We start from the raw sequence: 19,179 nt of genomic DNA, 5'->3' as shown, positions 1-19,179 counted from the left end.
AATATTTAATTAAGTGGTATTGTTTTTCTCAAATTGATATCTAGACGTTGCAGGTAGCCTTGGAGTATCAATTTGTGCTGAGTTTTGTATTATTTATTGAAGATGCATCGTTCTTCTCCGGTTCCAGCCCCCAAGCGTCTGTTTTTCTCTTTACACTGGCTGTGCCCAGAAAGCAGATGCATTTTTCATCCCGGTAATTTGCAGAGAAAATATCAACTTTTGACCTGTTGTCTGGCGGAAAAAATAATAGTGCTTTGTCATATCATTATCATAAATAGGCTCTTACTGCAAACAGTGTTTATTGGTTTATTCCATTTAGAGCTATAGAAATGAGTTCCCTCATTGGCATTAGAATACAAATTAGGTTTCACTTACTGTTTCTTAGTCTGTATTTTCTCCTGGAGTGCTCAATTATTCCTATACTGTTAGCCTGGTTGAACCAGACTGAATGCTACACCCACCACATAGTGTTCAATCTGGTTTAGCCAGGCTAGAATGTACTCTACCTTCACAGGGGAATCTGTTGGGTAGACCTCTAATAGGTAAGAACAATGAGAGGTGTCTGTCCCAGAGGCACAGTCTCCTGGGATACATGGCGGAGGGAGGGAGGGAGGGATAAATCACCGCAGTGACAGCCTCTTAAAGTAATGGCTGGCCTTTAACGAGGTTCTAAATCTGAGACTAAATGTTCTCCTCACCTTCTCCTTCCTCCTCTCCTCCTCATCTCCCACCCAGCTCCTCTCCTCCTCCTCATCTCCCACTCTCCCACCCAGCTCCTCTCCTCCTCATCTCCTACTCTCCCACCCAGCTCCTCTCCTCCTCCTCCTCATCTCCCACTCTCCCACCCAGCTCCTCTCCTCCTCCTCCTCATCTCCCACTCTCCCACCCAGCTCCTCTCCTCCTCATCTCCCACTCTCCCACCCAGCTCCTCTCCTCCTCATCTCCCACTCTCCCACCCAGCTCCCCTCCTCCTCCTCATCTCCCACTCTCCCACCCAGCTCCCCTCCTCCTCCTCCTCTTCATCTCCCACTCTCCCACCCAGCTCCTCTCCTCCTCATCTCCCACTCTCCCACCCAGCTCCTCTCCTCCTCCTCCTCTTCATCTCCCACTCTCCCACCCAGCTCCTCTCCTCCTCATCTCCCACTCTCCCACCCAGCTCCTCTCCTCCTCCTCCTCCTCTTCATCTCCTACTCTCCCACCCAGCTCCTCTCCTCCTCATCTCCCACTCTCCCACCCAGCTCCTCCCCTCCTCCTCCTCATCTCCCACTCTCCCACCCAGCTCCTCTCCTCCTCCTCATCTCCCACTCTCCCACCCAGCTCCTCTCCTCCTCCTCCTCCTCCTCCTCATCTCCCACTCTCCCACCCAGCTCCTCTCCTTCCTCCTCATCTCCCACTCTCCCACCCAGCTCCTCTCCTTCCTCCTCATGGTGAAAGGGCAGAAGGGAACTTATTGATGATGGGAAAGTTATTCTTGTCTATGATGAGTTATACAGCTCAAAGAGCACAGAGAGACTTGCATGTTCACGGGGACCTACCCCGATATTCCCCAGCAGTTTATGACAGATCTAATCTCCAATGGATGTGTGGAGCCAGGGGGAAATTTAATTGGCAAATATCGAATAGGCCTGACTATTTATAATTCAGCCTGCAGAGGAGAGCACTCAACCTGACAAATTGTATTATTTTTAAGTCAAACAAGTTTTATTTTTTTGGTTTTCACTTGTGTGGGAAGTCATTAATTTTAATTATGACGAGTGGAGGCAGGAGTCGGGAGCTTGCTTGGTTATTTTTTTTAAAGTGAATCTCTCAGGTTAAAGATGATGGTTACTTCCTGGAAAGGTTGTAGGTCAGTTGAATTTGTCTTATGCTGTCTTTGCAACTCACTCCCCATGAGTTCCACTTGGCTGTGCATGAGTAAAGGCGTCCGAATGCTTCCCAGTCAAACAGTTAGGAAGAGTTTGTGCATATAAATGATTATGACATTTTGTGATGTTTTTGTTCGATTTGGACTTCGGTAAGTAATCTTTTGGTTGTTCCGGCACACACATTTCTTTTCTTGAGGCAAGCCAAAGTCTACGCCCCTTCGTCGATGATTGGGCAACAGTAGGGATTCTTCAGTAAAGGTTTTGTCATTCAACGAGAGACAACTAGTTTTCATGCACATTTTTTCATTTTTTGAAATACTGATTAGTTAGATGTAAACTTGCGTGACTAAAATCTCATTGGCAAAACGTCAAAATCAATGACATAATTATTGAGTTATCTTAGATTAATTCTGACTATTTTGAGGAAGTGTATACTGGCTATGGCGTCTCAAAATGGACAAACAGTACTATTGCTGCTTTTTTCTCATTTTTCAAACAAATGTCTTTTAAACAAACAGCCTTAAAGTTAGGTCTCAGTTTTATGCTCCATTTGAAAGTCCTTAAAGTGACAAAACTGTTCAGAGGAGATATGGAAAATACAGCAGATGCTCTCCAGTACACTAGACTAGGGCAACCCGGTATAACCCGGTTTCATTATGTCATATTATAAAACCACATGGTTGGTTGTAAGGATTGACAAAATAAGATGAGTTAAGCAATTAGAATGTATTTCTAATGTGGGAGAGTCACTGAGAGGTCTGCTGTCAAATCAGCAATATTCATACTCTTCGATATTCATACTTGTCTTTTAATATTCATACTCGTCTTCAATATTAATATGCCTCAATGCAAACTCCCATATCTCTCGGTCTCGGTCTCTCTCTGTCTCCCTCCCGCCATGCCTCCCTGCCAATATCCCCATCTATTGCATTGGAAAAAGGTTATGGCTTTGGACTTGGGCCCACTTGATCCCCCACCCAATCCCTATCCAGTTTCTATTAATATTGCCTATTGCCTCTTCCGCTTCCCAAGGCTTTCTACCCAGGAGGCCTGGTTCAGGGTTGGATGTTGGATGCTGATCTCTCTTCTTATAATAAACTTAACTCCAAGCCTGACATGGAATAAGGGGCTAGCGCGATAGTAGGAACCATTTTCATGTCATTATTATTTGCGACACACTTAGCGGCGTGCTAATCCCCAGCCGGCGTCAGGGATTCTGTCGTCTAATATCCTTGCAGAGAGCGAGATAAATAAAGAAAGAAAGGGAGAGAGAGAGTCACAGAGAAAGAGAGTCACAGAAAGAGAGTCACAGAGAAAGAGAGTCACAGAGAGAGAGCCGGCTTCTACAGTTCCCCCTTTTATTTCCTGCCGTTTAAATCCCTCCACATAGATGAGATATCTAGAATCCCACCCGACTGCTATCGCTGTGACGCTCCTTAAATGAGATAGTGGTCTACTTCTAGGGACGGCGGCGGGCTACGAGGCTGCAGGCTTTCATGAGTTAATTAAAGCTGTCAGTTTCAGGATGGGGCTACGTTCGCTCAGTCAGAGAGCGAGAGAGGGTTGACTAGACCCCCTGGTGTCACCACCTCAGCCAACCTCCAGTGCGACAGTCTCTCTCATCCAAGTCTACATGCTTATTCATACAGTTAATTAGTTCATTGCTCTCAGCTTCAGTGAAGTAGGAGTTTGGCTTATGTTCAGTACAGTGTCCTCAGATCCTCAAAAAGTTGTACAGCTGCACCATCGAGAGCATTTTGACTGGTTGCATCACCGCTTGGTATGGCAACTGCTCGGCATCCGACCGGAAGGCGCTACAGAGTACACTGCATGGCTTGAGATTGCTGGCTGCTTGACAAGTGTATTCAGTCAAGAAACACAAACTGTAACACATCAGATATGCTTTCTGAAGAACTAGTGAAAATGTGTATCTGTCATTGGCAATTAGTATTTCCTATGTTTCTTCGTCTGGCTCATTCATTTAAAGTAATGGATTAAAATGCAACCAAGGAAAATCGATTATGCGCACAAACGTAGCAGGCAGTGATTTCTTTGATCCTTTCATGTTCAATTGATACATTGTTGGACAATCAAAAGGAAACTCTTGGCACAGTTGGCCTTGGAACACATAGTGGGTGAACAAAGACACACATAACCTGTTAACATTACATAGATGGAGTCCTGTTACACATTTCAAGTCCTAATGATCCGCTGACTCATGCTTCTTTCCAGCAAACAGAGGAAGATGCAGCAGAAATATTGCTGTAAAAAGGGTTACGTAAATACATTTGATTGAATGATTGATCGATATTCCTCTCCTCTCCCTGCAGTAAGTACCAGGTGGTGGTGGAGGAAGAGCGCCCCCGGCGGGTGAGGAGGGCGGCAGAGATCCTACGCTGCTACCCGGTGCCCATCCACTTCCAGAACACCACCGTGCTCAACTCCCAGTACTACTTCACAGCTGAGCTGCTCATGGGCGACATCAAGACCCCCGTACCCTTCTGCATCGGAGACAACCGTACCTACAACGGCTACTGGAACGCCCCCCTCCTCCCCCACAAGAGCTACAGCGTCTACTACCAGGCCGTCAGCACGGCCAATGGGGTGAGTGAGCAGGGGGATGTTGGGGTGGGGATTGGCCGCTGGGACGTGTCAGTCACACCCAATATACAAGATTGAATGTGAAACTGATAGGATACTTTTTACTGTGTCATGTTTTCTATGGCTTTACAAAAGCCCATTTTGAAGAAATTTCCTCATATTGTTAATTTCCTATAATGAACCACTTACCCCAAATGATCTTCATTGATTAAAGGAAATGACCCCTTATTTAAAACCACCTGTAGAAAAAGGACATTCCCGTTGGTGTGGCATTATGGTACGTTTTGTCCGATGGATTGGTATTTTTGAGTGGATTCTTTCTTAGTCGTCTTCATATTGGCCCAACCCTCACAGCCAGTGTTAACATGCTACAGTCCAACCCACCTGACCACTCTCATTTGCTGTCTCTTACGAACGCTGAATCAGTAGAAAAACAACACTGCCACCCAAAACCTCTGTAGTGAAAACACACAGTACAGCCTCAATCCCAACAGTCAGCTAGAGTCCATCTCATCACTTCCCTATTCACACCCACAGTGAAAGCACCAGTCTGAAACAGACAGCAAAGCAAACTGGATGCAGAAAATTAGGATAAATGAACAGCCACAACAAGACTCTCCTTCGGGGCCTGTTTAACAACCAATCCAGCATCCTAATGGTCAATAACCCGGTATTACAACCCCATTACTTCCCTTCTCCTAACCACTCTAATGTACTGTCAGTGGGAGTACAGGTCAGCACACCAAGAGGCAAGACACCACTTTTATCAATGTCCTGCTGCTCAGATTGTAAAAAAAGTAAAGTACACCCATTCACAAATGCATTATTAACACATTGGCTTAATTGACCTTTTTTTCAATATCTCCCCCTTTTTTGAAATGCAAATCAATTTGCCCTAATGAAAAGTCCATCTATTTTTCTTCCTCTCCTCCGCTCTCTTCCTCTCCTCCGCTCTCTTCCTCTCCTCCACTCTCTTCCTCTCCTCTGCACTCCTCCTCTCCTCCACTCTCTTCCTCTCCTCCACTCTCTTCCTCTCCTCCACTCTCTTCCTCTCCTCCACTCTCTTCCTCTCCTCTGCACTCTTCCTCTCCTCCACTCTCTTCCTCTCCTCCGCACTCTTCCTCTCCTCCACTCTCTTCCTCTCCTCCGCACTCTTCCTCTCCTCCACTCTCTTCCTCTCCTCTGCACTCTTCCTCTCCTCCACTCTCTTCCTCTCCTCCACTCTCTTCCTCTCCTCCACTCTCTTCCTCTCCTCTGCACTCTTCCTCTCCTCCGCTCTCTTCCTCTCCTCCGCTCTCTTCCTCTCCTCCGCTCTCTTCCTCTCCTCCACTCTCTTCCTCTCCTCCGCACTCTTCCTCTGCTCCGCTCTCTTCCTCTCCTCTGCACTCCTCCTCTCCTCCACTCTCTTCCTCTCCTCCACTCTCTTCCTCTCCTCCGCACTCTTCCTCTCCTCTGCACTCCTCCTCTCCTCCACTCTCTTCCTCTCCTCCACTCTCTTCCTCTCCTCCGCTCTCTTCCTCTCCTCCACTCTCTTCCTCTCCTCCGCTCTCTTCCTCTCCTCCGCTCTCTTCCTCTCCTCCACTCTCTTCCTCTCTTCTGCACTCTTCCTCTCTTCTGCTCTCTTCCTCTCCTCTGCTCTCTTCCTCTCCTCCACTATCTTCCTCTCCTCCACTCTCTTCCTCTCCTCCACTCTCTTCCTCTCCTCTGCACTCTTCCTCTCCTCCGCTCTCTTCCTCTCCTCTGCACTCTTCCTCTCCTCCGCTCTCTTCCTCTCCTCCACTATCTTCCTCTCCTCCACTCTCTTCCTCTCCTCTGCACTCTTCCTCTCCTCCACTCTCTTCCTCTCCTCCACTCTCTTCCTCTCCTCCACTCTCTTCCTCTCCTCCACTCTCTTCCTCTCCTCTGCACTCTTCCTCTCCTCCGCTCTCTTCCTCTCCTCCGCTCTCTTCCTCTCCTCCGCTCTCTTCCTCTCCTCCGCTCTCTTCCTCTCTTCTGCACTCTTCCTCTCCTCCACTCTCTTCCTCTCCTCCGCACTCTTCCTCTCCTCCGCTCTCTTCCTCTCCTCTGCACTCCTCCTCTCCTCCACTCTCTTCCTCTCCTCCACTCTCTTCCTCTCCTCTGCACTCCTCCTCTCCTCCACTCCTCCTCTCCTCCACTCTCTTCCTCTCCTCCACTCTCTTCCTCTCCTCCGCTCTCTTCCTCTCCTCCACTCTCTTCCTCTCCTCCACTCTCTTCCTCTCCTCCGCTCTCTTCCTCTCCTCCACTCTCTTCCTCTCCTCTGCTCTCTTCCTCTCCTCTACTCTCTTCCTCTCCTCTACTCTCTTCCTCTCCTCCACTCTCTTCCTCTCCTCCACTCTCTTCCTCTCCTCCGCTCTCTTCCTCTCATCCGCTCTCTTCCTCTCTTCTGCTCTCTTCTGCTCTCTTCCTCTCCTCTGCTCTCTTCCTCTCCTCCGCTCTCTTCCTCTCCTCCGCACTCTTCCTCTCCTCCGCTCTCTTCCTCTCCTCCGCACTCTTCCTCTCCTCCGCTCTCTTCCTCTCCTCTGCTCTCTTCCTCTCCTCCACTCTCTTCCTCTCCTCTGCACTCTTCCTCTCCTCTGCACTCTTCCTCTCCTCCGCTCTCTTCCTCTCCTCCGCTCTCTTCCTCTCCTCCGCTCTCTTCCTCTCCTCCACTCTCTTCCTCTCTTCTGCACTCTTCCTCTCTTCTGCACTCCTCCTCTCCTCCACTCTCTTCCTCTCCTCCACTCTCTTCCTCTCCTCTGCACTCTTCCTCTCCTCCACTCTCTTCCTCTCCTCTGCGCTCTTCCTCTCCACTCCTCCTCTCCTCCACTCTCTTCCTCTCCTCTGCACTCTTCCTCTCCTCCGCTCTCTCTCCTCCGCTCTCTCTCTCCTCCACACGCTTCCTCTCCTCCACTCTCTTCCTCTCCTCTGCACTCTTCCTCTCCTCCACTCTCTTCCTCTCCTCCGCTCTCTTCCTCTCCTCCACTCTCTTCCTCTCCTCCACTCTCTTCCTCTCCTCCACTCTCTTCCTCTCCTCCACTCTCTTCCTCTCCTCCACTCTCTTCCTCTCCTCCACTCTCTTCCTCTCCTCCACTCTCTTCCTCTCTTCTGCTCTCAAGCTAGGGCCATTAGATAATGAATTGGCTCTAATTGGAGAGAAACTATCCAGGGGGGGCTAGAGGAGAGGGATGTGGAGAGGGGGTTGCGATTAGGCTTGTCTCGGTGCTCTGGTCTCTGGTTTCTGGTCTTATCTTCTGGCGTGGGCAGCAGTGAGCCACACTGGCCCCTCTAATGGTGGTCTGGGAGAGGAGAGGAAGTGGGCGTATGTGTTCCGCCCCTCTGAATCCTCCTACTACTAATAGGGTGCTGTGGGGGCAGTAGGGGATAACCTAGCAGTACAGCTGTGTGTTGTAGTGTATTTGCTGACATTTTAAATGGACACATTTTTCCCACAAATTGCAGGGGAGGCTGGAAAGAAGATCAATGTGCCATCTACAAAGGATATGTCTTCTGAGAATAAGAAGAGAGAAAGAGGGAGAGAGAGACTGAAAACAATATTTCCCATTCCCCTCAGCCCTCTACCCTCAGTTCAGAGCAGGGTGCCTCAGAGAAAGGCCACCATACTCCATGAGGCAGACTGTAACGTTGGAGTGAAAACCACATTCAATACTGACCTCAGCAGTTAGACCTAAGTGGAATATAGGTCTTCACATGTTGGTAGTTTAAGACAATAATTCTAATCCTAGATTCTAAGTGAATCAAATGATTCCAACTAAATTACAGCTAGCTATTCCATATACATGCCAGTATCTTGTTAAGTACTGGCGACATGTGTCATAGCGTGAGGGAAAAAAGTATTTGATCCCCTGCTGATTTTGTACGTTTGCCCACTGACAAATAAGTGATAATTTTTATGGTAGGTTTATTTGAACAGTGAGAGACAGAATAAATAAATAAATATCCAGAACAACGCATTTCAAAAATGTTATGAATTGATTTGCATTTTAATGAGGGAAATAAGTATTTGACCCCTCTCAATCAGAAAGATTTCTGGCTCCCAGGTGTCTTTTATACAGGTAACGAGCTGAGATTAGGAGCACGCTCTTAAAGGGAGTGCTCCTAATCTCAGTTTGTTACCTGTATAAAAGACACCTGTCCACATAAGCAATCAATCAATCAGATTCCAAACTCTCCACCATGGCCAAGACCAAAGAGCTCTCCAAGGATGTCAGGGACAAGATTGTAGACCTACACAAGGCTGGAATGGGCTACAAGACCATCGCCAAGCAGCTTGGTGAGAAGGTGACAACAGTTGGTGCAATTATTCGCAAATGGAAGAAACACAAAATAACTGTCAATCTCCCTCGGCCTGGGGCTCCATGCAAGATCTCACCTCGTGGAGTTGCAATGATCATGAGAACGGTGAGGAATCATCTTGTCAATGATCTCAAGGCAGCTGGAACCATAGTCACCAAGAAAACAATTGGCAACACACTATGCCGCGAAGGACTGAAATCCTGCAGCGCCCGCAAGGTCCCCCTGCTCAAGAAAGCACATATACAGGAAGTTTGCCAATGAAAATCTGAATGATTCAGAGGAGAACTGCGTGAAAGTGTTGTGGTCAGATGAGACCAAAATCGAGCTCTTTGGTATCAACTCAACACACCGTGTTTGGAGGAGGAGGAATGCTGCCTATGACCCCAAGAACACCATCCCCACCGTCAAACATGGAGGTGGAAACATTATGCTTTGGGGGTGTTTTTCTGCTAAGGGGACAGGACAACTTCACCGCATCAAAGGGAGGATGGACGGGGCCATGTACCGTCAAATCTTGGGTGAGAACCTCCTTCCCTCAGCCAGGGCATTGAAAATGGGTTGTGGATGGGTATTCCAGCATGACAATGACCCAAAACACACGGCCAAGGCAACAAAGGAGCGGCTCAAGAAGAAGCACATTAAGGTCCTGGAGTGGCCTAGCCTGTGGAGGGAGCTGAAGGTTCGAGTTGCCAAACGTCAGCCTCGAAACCTTAATGATTTGGAGAAGATTTGCAAAGAGGAGTGGAACAAAATCCCTCCTGAGATGTGTGCAAACCTGGTGGCCAACTACAAGAAACGTCTGACCTCTGTGATTGCCAACAAGGGTTTTGCCACCAAGTACTAAGTCATGTTTTGCAGAGGGGTCAAATACTTATTTCCCTAATTAAAATGCAAATCAATTTATAAAATTTTTTACATGCGTTTTTCAGGATTTTTTAGTTGTTATTCTGTCTCTCACTGTTCAAATAAACCTACCATTAAAATTATAGACTGATCATGTCTTTGTCAGTGGGCAAACGTACAAAATCAGCAGGGGATCAAATACTTTTTTCCCTCACTGTATGGTAGTGTTGTCATCAAGCAGCCCTAGTAGAAACCAGTCTCTTCTCCTCTCCCCACCTGAGTCACACAGATTCACACCATCCTCCTAGTTGTTTTAAATATTCAGCACACCCCACAGTTTAATTTGCCGTCTCCTCAATAATGCACCAAGCCACACAAGTGCATTTTGATGTCATAAAACACGGGGGGATTTAACCATAAGCCCCAAGTCACTTTCCCCATACCCTGAATATTCATGCGGCGTTGCTGTGTTTTGTTTGTTCCACATTTGTAAGACGAGCGAAGGCAAAGCCATTTCTGCCACCACCTGCTTGTCCCCTCCTTGTCTTGGAAAAGTGTTTCACTCTTTTTTTCAGTTTGTCTATAAGAAGTGACTGTGCAGATCTAATTTCACTCCACACTTCCTTCTTCTGAATGGCTGTGCCTTTTCCTTTCCTTCTCTGTCTCTCTGTCTCTCTCTCTCTCTCTCTCTCTCTCTCTCTCTCTCTCTCTCTCTCTCTTCTGCTCTCTGCCTTCTCTCTCTCTCTCTCTCTTATGCCTTCTCTCTCTCTTTTCTGCCTTCTCGCTCTCTCTCTCTTTTTTCAGCCCTCTGCCTTCTCGCTCTCTCTCTCTTTTATGCCCTCTGCCTTCTCTCTCTCTCTTTTCTACCCTCTGCCTTCTCTCTCTCTCTCTTTTCTGCCCTCTACCTTCTCTCTCACTCTCTCTTTTCTGCCCTCTGTCTTCTCTCTCACTCTCTCTTTTCTGCCCTCTGTCTTCTCTCTCGCTCTTTCTCTTTTCTGCCCTCTGCCTTCTCTCTCTCTCTCTCTCTCTCTCTCTCTCTCTCTCTCTCTCTCTCTCTCTCTCTCTCTCTCTCTCTCTCTCTCGCTCTTATGCCCTCTACCTTTTCTCTCTATCTCTCTTTTCTGCCCTCTACCTTCTCTCTCACTCTCTTTTCTGCCCTCTGCCTTCTCGCTCTCTCTCTTTTCTGCCCTCTGCCTTCTCGCTCTCTCTCTTTTCTGCCCTCTGCCTTCTCTCTCTCGCTCTCTCTCTTTTCTGCCCTCTGCCTTCTCTCTCACTCTCTCTCTCTCTCTCTCTCTCTCTCTCTCTCTCTCTCTCTCTCTCTCTCTCTCTCTCTCTCTCTCTCTCTCTCTTATGCCCTCTACCTTTTCTCTCTATCTCTCTTTTCTGCCCTCTGCCTTCTATCTCTCGCTCTCTCACTCTTTTCTGCCCTCTGCCTTCTCTATCTCTCTCTCTCTCATGCCCTCTACCTTCTCTCTCTCACTCTCTCTCTTTTCTGCCCTCTGCCTTCTCTCTCTCTCGCTCTCTTTTCTGCCCTCTGCCTTCTCTCTCTCGCTCTCTCTCTCTTTTCTGCCCTCTGCCTTCTCGCTCTCTCTCTCTTTTCTGCCCTCTGCCTTCTCTCTCTCTCTCTTTTCTGCCCTCTGCCTTCTCTCTCTTTTTCTCTCTCGCTCTCGCTCGCTCTCGCTCTCTCTCGCGCTCTCTCGCTCTCTCTCTCGCTCTCTCTTTTCTGCCCTCTGTCTTCTCTCTCTCTCTCTCTCTTGTCTCTGGTTGTCTGTCTGACATGCCTGGATGTACGTTCTGCCAACAGCATTTAGGCCCCAAGTCACAGCGCACTATGTCCACGCGCCAACCTCCCCCCTAATGCACCAACACAGGGCTTAGGAGGCCCAACATGGTGACTTACTGTACATCTAGCTCCGCTATGGACATTGAGGCTTGCACACCCACATCTAATGTATACTGTGTGCATATGTCCATTCACACATATGTGTAAACATATGTGTGTGTGTCGTCTCAAGGTCGTGGTTGAGTGTAAAGTATAGAGACCACCCATACTAGTGCAGACTAGTCTCTGACAGCTGGCTGCTAGATGCTAAGCTGAGGTGCTGAGGTACAGCCTCTCTCTTTCTTTCTTTCTTGCTCGCGCTCTCTCTCTCGCGCTCTCTTTCTCACTCTCGCTCTCTTTCTCTCTCTGGCTCTCTGTTTCTCTGGCTCTCTTTCTCTCTCTCACTCTCTGTTTCTCTCGCTCGCTCTTTCTCTCACTCTCTGTTTCTCTCGCTCGCTCTTTCTCTCCCTCTCTGTTTCTCTCGCTCTCGGTTTCTCTCGCTCTCTCTTTCTGTCGGTCTCTCTCTCACTCGCTCTCTCTCACTCGCTCTCTCTCTCTCGCTGTCTTTCTCTCGCTCTCTTTCTCTCGCTCTCTCTTTCTGTCTCTCTCGGTCTCTCTCTCTCACTCGGTCTCTCCCTCGCTTTCAGTCTCTCTCTCTCACTCGGTCTCTCCCTCGCTTTCAGTCTCTCTCTTTCTCTCTCTCTCTCTGTCTCTCTCTCTGTCTCTCTCTCTCGCGGTCTCTCTCCCTCTCTCCCTGTTTCTCTCTCTCTCGGTCTCTCTGTTTCTCTCGGTCTCTCTGTTTTACTCCTGTTGGTCTGATCAGATTGGATGACCACAGCCCTGACAGCTGATATGTTGACTGAGAACTAATGCCTCTCTTTTGCTCTTTTTCCCCCTCTTTTTCTCTCTCTATTTCTCTTTCTCTCTTTTTTTTTCTCCCCTCGCAGGAGACCAAAATCGATTGTGTACGAGTGGCCACTAAAGGTAGGACTGGCCCCCGTTGCCTGAAAGTAATCTAACCACCGTTGATTGAAATGTGTTTCCCCTCACACACACACATACACACCCAAGGATTGTTTTGGCTCGACCACAGGACTATAGTGCTGTACGCATCTTTTCTTATGTGCTACTCATGCTTTTCAAAAACGAATGTTTGCTCTTTGGCCACTCACCTTTCTCCCCCTCAATCAATTTGATAGTGTGTGCTTGTGTAAAGTGGTAACAGTCATAAGCATTGAGCTTTTTCCTATTGAAATTTCCTCTACGCAAAAGCTCAAGTCACATTTAAGTAAACAACAGTAGCTAATTAGGTTAAATATTAACTTAAACGTCATAAAAATAAAACTTTGCAGTCAAGTAAAAGTGTTTCTTGTATCTAACAGAATCCAAAAATGCTCACCAAAATAAACGAAGTCACTATTCCACTCTAAAGTGTATGGTAGTTTAATTTATTGTATTTATTTTACCTTTATTTAACTAGGCAAGTCAGTTAAGAACAAATTCTTATTTACAATGACGGCCTACACCGGCCAAACCCGGACGACGCTGGGCCAATTGTGCGCCGCCCTATGGGACTCCCAATCACGGCCGGTTGTGATACAGCCTGGAATCGAACCAGGGGGTCTGTAGTGACGCCTCAAGCACTGAGATGCAGTGCCTTAGATCGCTGCGCCACTCGGGAGCGATGTACATGATATACCATGAACAATAGTGCTAGTAGCCTCTAGGCCATATGACTGAGCTAGGCTAGCCAAAAGGCATGCGCTCAAACTCTCACAAACCACTACCCCTCGACACAGGAAATGTCGAACAATCGTAGAAAGGGGGAAGGATTTTAATTGGCGGCAGATGGTCAGAGTTCTCTGGCCCAGAATTCTGTGCACCCCCCCCCCCCCCCCCCCCCTCCCCTCCATTAAATATTAGCATATTAGCATCCAGTGGAGCTCCTTACAAGCCACGGCCTCCTCTTCTCTAGCACTAGCCACACATTAGTGTGCTGCCGATCTGCATTGTAATTGTTTACAGATGGTGGATAATCTATTTTCCTTACTACATGCCATCTCTCTCTCACGGTGCCAAGACTGGGCTATAATGCTATATGCTAATGAGCACTAGTTCCTGTGTTGTTTCCAACCCTTTTTAGTCACAGACGCTAAGCACGTTTGAATTTAGAATTGTCCTCTTCCCCATCATAGATTATGAAAGGACGGTTTTAATGCTTTTTTGTAATTTGATTTCTCTATAGTTTATGGCGTTTAATCAGATTTTATTGGACCTGAGCGTTGGCGCTTAAGAGTAGCATCTTCTAATAGGTTCAGCGCCTCTCGGGTTACCTGCCAGTCATAGTGGTGGCAGCCAATCAGATCCCCAGAGGGGGCTGTGGTCTGGGACAAACTGCTCATACAGAAGGCCATAACCACAACAGTGAGAGAGCCTGAACTGAATATTGAGGAGTTTAGTGGCTCTAGCAGAATCTTTATATTCAGTCTCATATCTCTAGAATGGCTCCCTCAGGTTTGTATGAAATGCCTGTGTTAGTTCCCTCCCTGCTGTTCACGAGCACACAACACAAACAAGTAATTAACCAGGCTTCTGGGATGATTACTAAAGAATGGAAACGTAACCGTTACTTAACCAATGCCAAGCTTGTGAACTATATGTAACCTTCTATTCCTCCCTGTGAGAAGTACCTCTTTCTCTCTCCCTCTCCTTCCGTTTCTCTGCTCTGTGTGACTAAGGATGTTTTCCTGTTTGCCTGAGTCTCTTGGCTTCTTCTTCTCTCCTTCCTTCATGTTGAACAACTTCTTCATTTGCCTTAGCCGCCATAATCGTGACTCAGCTCACCACTCCCTACATACGCATCGCCCCCGCGGCTGGCGACAACCAACTAACAGGTCAGACCACCACTACAACTTCCCAGCTCTGTCCTCTCCTGTCCTATGGATCTATCTGTGTGTGTGTGCAAGTGTATGTGTATGCCAAGATTAATTATTTATAGTATATGTTTGTGTTTTTGCGTTCACATTTTTTATAACATCTGTTTGTGTGACGTTGTGTAGCGTGTATCTATTTAAGTCTAAACAAACAGGATGTGCACTACCATGTCTGAGAGACCATCAAGGGGTAACTAGGTTACCGGACATCTTGTTTTCCACCGTACAGTTGACTTTATATTCACTCCCGTCATTTGGTCAGTATTCATCCTATTCACATCTTACAGATAGTGTGACATGTATCTGGAGCATATGGTTGTGTTGCAAATACAGAAAAGGACCTCATTTTCATTCAAGGCAGATGTAGGGGGTTGTGAGTGGGAAAAAATATCAATATGGGCTTCTGCAGCGAGCATGAAACTGAGAAGCTGCACACTCTGGACAAAGTCATCCTGCTCAGCCTGCTGTCAGAAAATTACATTCAAATATTTATCAGGCAGGCGTGGCGTTAAAGGAAAGGTGAAAACTTTCCGCCTTCTGTTTATACAAGAAGCCAGATGATTCTACCCAGTCACACACAGTCAGACACTGTGAAATTGAAAATGTTCTCCTGTAAAATATTTAACCATGGACGTTTTTGGCTTGTTATGGGTCACGGGGAATGAACATGATTTTTTGAGGGGAAGAAAAGGGAACATTCGGTGTCAAAAGTACTGCTGGGAACACATTTATGTTCAGAACTTTGGACTTGATGAGTACAAATTGTTATAAATTTGCAACATAGTTTGACACTTACAATTTTCAGGTTTCCCTTAAGTTACCAACTTCTACCAGTTAAACTCCAGTTAACATTTTCTAAATAATTATTCCATCCTTAAGGCATGGGTCAGAAACGTCTAGTTTTAATACAACATGGACAACAACATCTAGATAGCAGTGACCTGGCAGGGGTCGTTAAATATCAGCATTTTGGTTTTTTTTACACTGTCTTATGTCCTCGGGACATGATGAACTGCAAGCAGTGGAGGCCGCTGTGTGTTGTTAACCAGGTCTTGTGGTGTTTCAGGCCCCTGATGTTTACACACCCTCCCACACAGAGTTACCGAGGAACACACTATCCCCCAAAGCACCTTGCATAGTTTGAGTTTCACATGAAACGGCCTCCCTGAAAGCCAGAACGCTTCACTCCCTTCTTCAAAGCCGGAGATATCTGCCATTTAAACTTAAAAAGGACCAGTGTTTTATGCCTCTTGGGGCATTCAGTTTGCTTATGACCCATAAACAGAGATGTCAAAGAGAGGATTTGAAGTAAAGCTTGGCATGAAAGTAAATAGTTTGAAAGTCCAAAACAGCTGGAGATGTTTTTGCGGTTCCCAAACAAACTAGAGATACCAAGGGAGTCAAGCTAACCTTCACTGTTCTGTCTTTTAGCTTGGGAATATACACTGCTCAAAAAAATCAAGGGAACACTAAAATAACACATCCTAGATCCGAATGAATGAAATAATCTTATTAAATACTTTTTTCTTTACATAGTTGAATGTGCTGACAACAAAATCACACAAAAATTATCAATGGAAATCAAATGAATCAACCCATGGAGGTCTGGATTTGGAGTCACACTCAAAATTAAAGTGGAAAACCACACTACAGGCTGATCCAACTTTGATGTAATGTCCTTAAAACAAGTCAAAATGAGGCTCAGTAGTGTGTGTGGCCTCCACGTGCCTGTATGACCTCCCTACAACGCCAGGGCATGCTCCTGATGAGGTGGCGGATGGTCTCCTGAGGGATCTCCTCCCAGACCTGGACTAAAGCATCCGCCACCTCCTGGACAGTCTGTGGTGCAACGTGGCATTGGTGGATGGAGCGAGACATGATGTCCCAGATGTGCTCAATTGGATTCAGGTCTGGGGAACGGGCGGGCCAGTCCATAGCATCAATGCCTTCCTCTTGCAGGAACTGCTGACACACTCCAGCCACATGAGGTCTAGCATTGTCTTGCATTAGGAGGAACCCAGGGCCAACCGCACCAGCATATGGTCTCACAAGGGGTCTGAGGATCTCATCTCGGTACCTAATGGCAGTCAGGCTACCTCTGGCGAGCACATGGAGGGCTGTGCGGCCCCCCAAAGAAATGCCACCCCACACCATAACTGACCCACCACCAAACCAGTCATGCTGGAGGATGTTGCAGGCAGCAGAACGTTCTCCACGGTGTCTCCAGACTCTGTCACGTCTGTCACATATGCTCAGTGTGAACCTGCTTTCATCTGTGAAGAGCACAGGGCGCCAGTGGCGAATTTGCCAGTCTTGGTGTTCTCTGGCAAATGCCAAACGTCCTGCACGGTGTTGGGCTGTAAGCACAACCCCCACCTGTGGACGTCGGGCCCTCATACCACCCTCATGGAGTCTGTTTCTGACCGTTTGAGCAGACACATGCACATTTGTGGCCTGCTGGAGGTTATTTTGCAGGGCTCTGGCAGTGCTCCTCCTGCTCCTCCTTGCACAAAGGCGGAGGTAGCGGTCCTGCTGCTGGGTTGTTGCCCTCCAACGGCCTCCTCCACGTCTCCTGATGTACTGGCCTGTCTCCTGGTAGCGCCTCCATGCTCTGGACACTATGCTGACAGACACAGCAAACCTTCTTGCCACAGCTCGCATTGATGTGCCATCCTGGATGAGCTGCACTACCTGAGCCACTTGTGTGGGTTGTAGACTCCGTCTCATGCTACCACTAGAGTGAAAGCACCGCCAGCATTCAAAAGTGACCAAAACATCAGCCAGGAAGCATAGGAACTGAGAAGTGGTCTGTGGTCACCACCTGCAGAACCACTCCTTTATTGGGAGTGTCTTGCTAATTGCATATAATTTCCACCTGTTGTCTATTCCATTTGCACAACAGCATGTGACATTTATTGTCAATCAGTGTTGCTTCCTAAGTGGACAGTTTGATTTCACAGAAGTGTGATTGACTTGGAGTTACATTGTGTTGTTTAAGTGTTCCCTTTATTTTTTTGAGCAGTGTATTTAAAACTTCTGTTCACATGTGAACGCCCAATGTTTTCTGTATTTTTGCCCACGCAAGTTTTACCTGATAACAGAGTCAGACGTCCACCTTATTGCTTTCCTTGAAGGCCTTTCCCTCACCACCTAAACCCCTCAATAGCTCTCTGGTTATCCAGCAAAAAATTGATTTTGGGCTATATCTAGTGGTATTCTCAATATATGGAATAACTTATCAATGAATTGCAGACATTTGCATTCTAAGAGACTGCCTGCCTGGTAGGTGAATGCTGATGACTGTCTGTCCCCCTCTGGATTCAACATGTAAGGTCGGCAGGTAGCCTAGCGGTTAGGTCGTTGGGCCAGTAACCGAAAGGTTGCTAGTTCGAGTCTCCGAGCCAACAATATGAAAAAATTCTGTAGGTGTGCCCTTGACCCTAATTGCTCCAGGGTCACCATTGATAATGGCTGACCCTCACTGTGACCCCCACCCTCAGATGGTCTCAGGGAGAGTTGGGATATGCAAAAAAACATATTCAAATAGGACAAATATAAGCACCCATCAGATTATTATCATTCAAGGAGATGGTCAACCAAGTCGACCTTGGTGTAGAACCTGGAGGGGTGACCTTAGGACTTTAGAGGGAGATCTGTGTGTTTTAAATCCACTCACACCGCTGAATGGTCACCCCCTCTCTCCTAGGCCCTCTGTCCTCCAGGCCTCCCCTTTCTCCCACTTCACCCAGACTCACCCTTCGGAGTAAAACACATTCTTACCGTGGAATGAGCCACCCGCTTGTTGGCCCCCCTATCCGTCACCGTGGTAACAACGATAGCCGCGCGGGCTGCTGGTGATGGATGTTGTCACCCTTTGATTGAAATAGTGGTGCAGGCAGGGAGGAATAGATTTGGGGGCCAGGGCAAATTGAACGACGTGTCCTGACTATTTTTCATCCAAACTCATTTAGCGCGAGGAAATGGATAGTTCATCAGGCCGCGGGTTGACGTTCCATCACATTATACAGTAAACAGGAGAGCAAGAGGTTCCCTCTTTCTTTCTGTCTCATTCCCTCTCTCTCTCCCTCTCTCTTTCTCTGTCTCTCCCTCTCTCTTTCTCTCCCTCTCTCTGTCTATCCCGCTCTCTCCTCTCTCTCTCTCACCTTCTCATCTCTTCCTCCCTCTCTCCCTCCCTTAGAGGAGGGGAAGGCCCCAGTACTAGTGAAACAGTGGCTCCTCTGTGATGCTGCGAGGGGCCTGGTTATCTCATTGGAACAGATATTAAATGCCTTGGCCCTCGGTGTGATCCCCCGTCACTGCCTACTTTGGGAATACATTTCTCCCTAGGAAGTTGTCCCCCTCTCCCTTTCCTTATTTCTTGTTTGTGCGCCGCCGCTCACCAAATTACAGTACATGACCCAGATTTGAATATCCAAAGGCAACAGAGGCAACGTGCTCAAGCTTTGTGTCGCCCAAAGACAATGGGTGTGTAAAAAGGGACTGTTAATGAGTTTATCTGGCACTCTCAGGTGCAGGAGCTGAGGCAAGGGCAAATGACTGCTTCATTTAAGGATTGGGGAGGAGGGATGGAGGGAAAGAAAGTAGTGCGTAAACAGATAATGCCAGGAGAGCGGCTGGAGGACAGACAAGGGAGTGCACGGCTGAAGTGTAGAGCAGCTGTGGAAGCCAGAGAGAACATGCAGTGAGAGCCTTGAACTTCACCGTCGTCAGTCAAAAAGTACCAACATTACATGGCATTACATTTAACATGGAAAAAGCCCTGCTCAGCATAGTGTGAAGT

The 19,179-nt window shown here is 47.5% G+C and overlaps 1 protein-coding gene across 1 annotated transcript in view; it reads left to right on the top strand.

The window, feature by feature from the left end:
• Nucleotides 1-19,179, top strand: part of LOC311115697 (receptor-type tyrosine-protein phosphatase mu-like) — a gene marked incomplete at both ends in the record, with an annotated part of 70,875 nt that overhangs the window by 21,728 nt on the left and 29,968 nt on the right. The window contains 2 exons of the mRNA XM_084190849.1: nucleotides 4,196-4,469; nucleotides 12,393-12,429. Coding sequence (XP_084046975.1) covers nucleotides 4,196-4,469; nucleotides 12,393-12,429 — 311 coding nt within the window. The remainder of the gene's footprint in view (nucleotides 1-4,195; nucleotides 4,470-12,392; nucleotides 12,430-19,179) is intronic.

This window comes from Coregonus lavaretus (genome assembly GCF_964263955.1).
Source record: "Coregonus lavaretus genome assembly, contig: HAP1_SCAFFOLD_2290, whole genome shotgun sequence".
Lineage (NCBI taxonomy): Eukaryota > Metazoa > Chordata > Actinopteri > Salmoniformes > Salmonidae > Coregonus > Coregonus lavaretus.
This window is presented reverse-complemented; position numbering and strand designations above follow the sequence as displayed.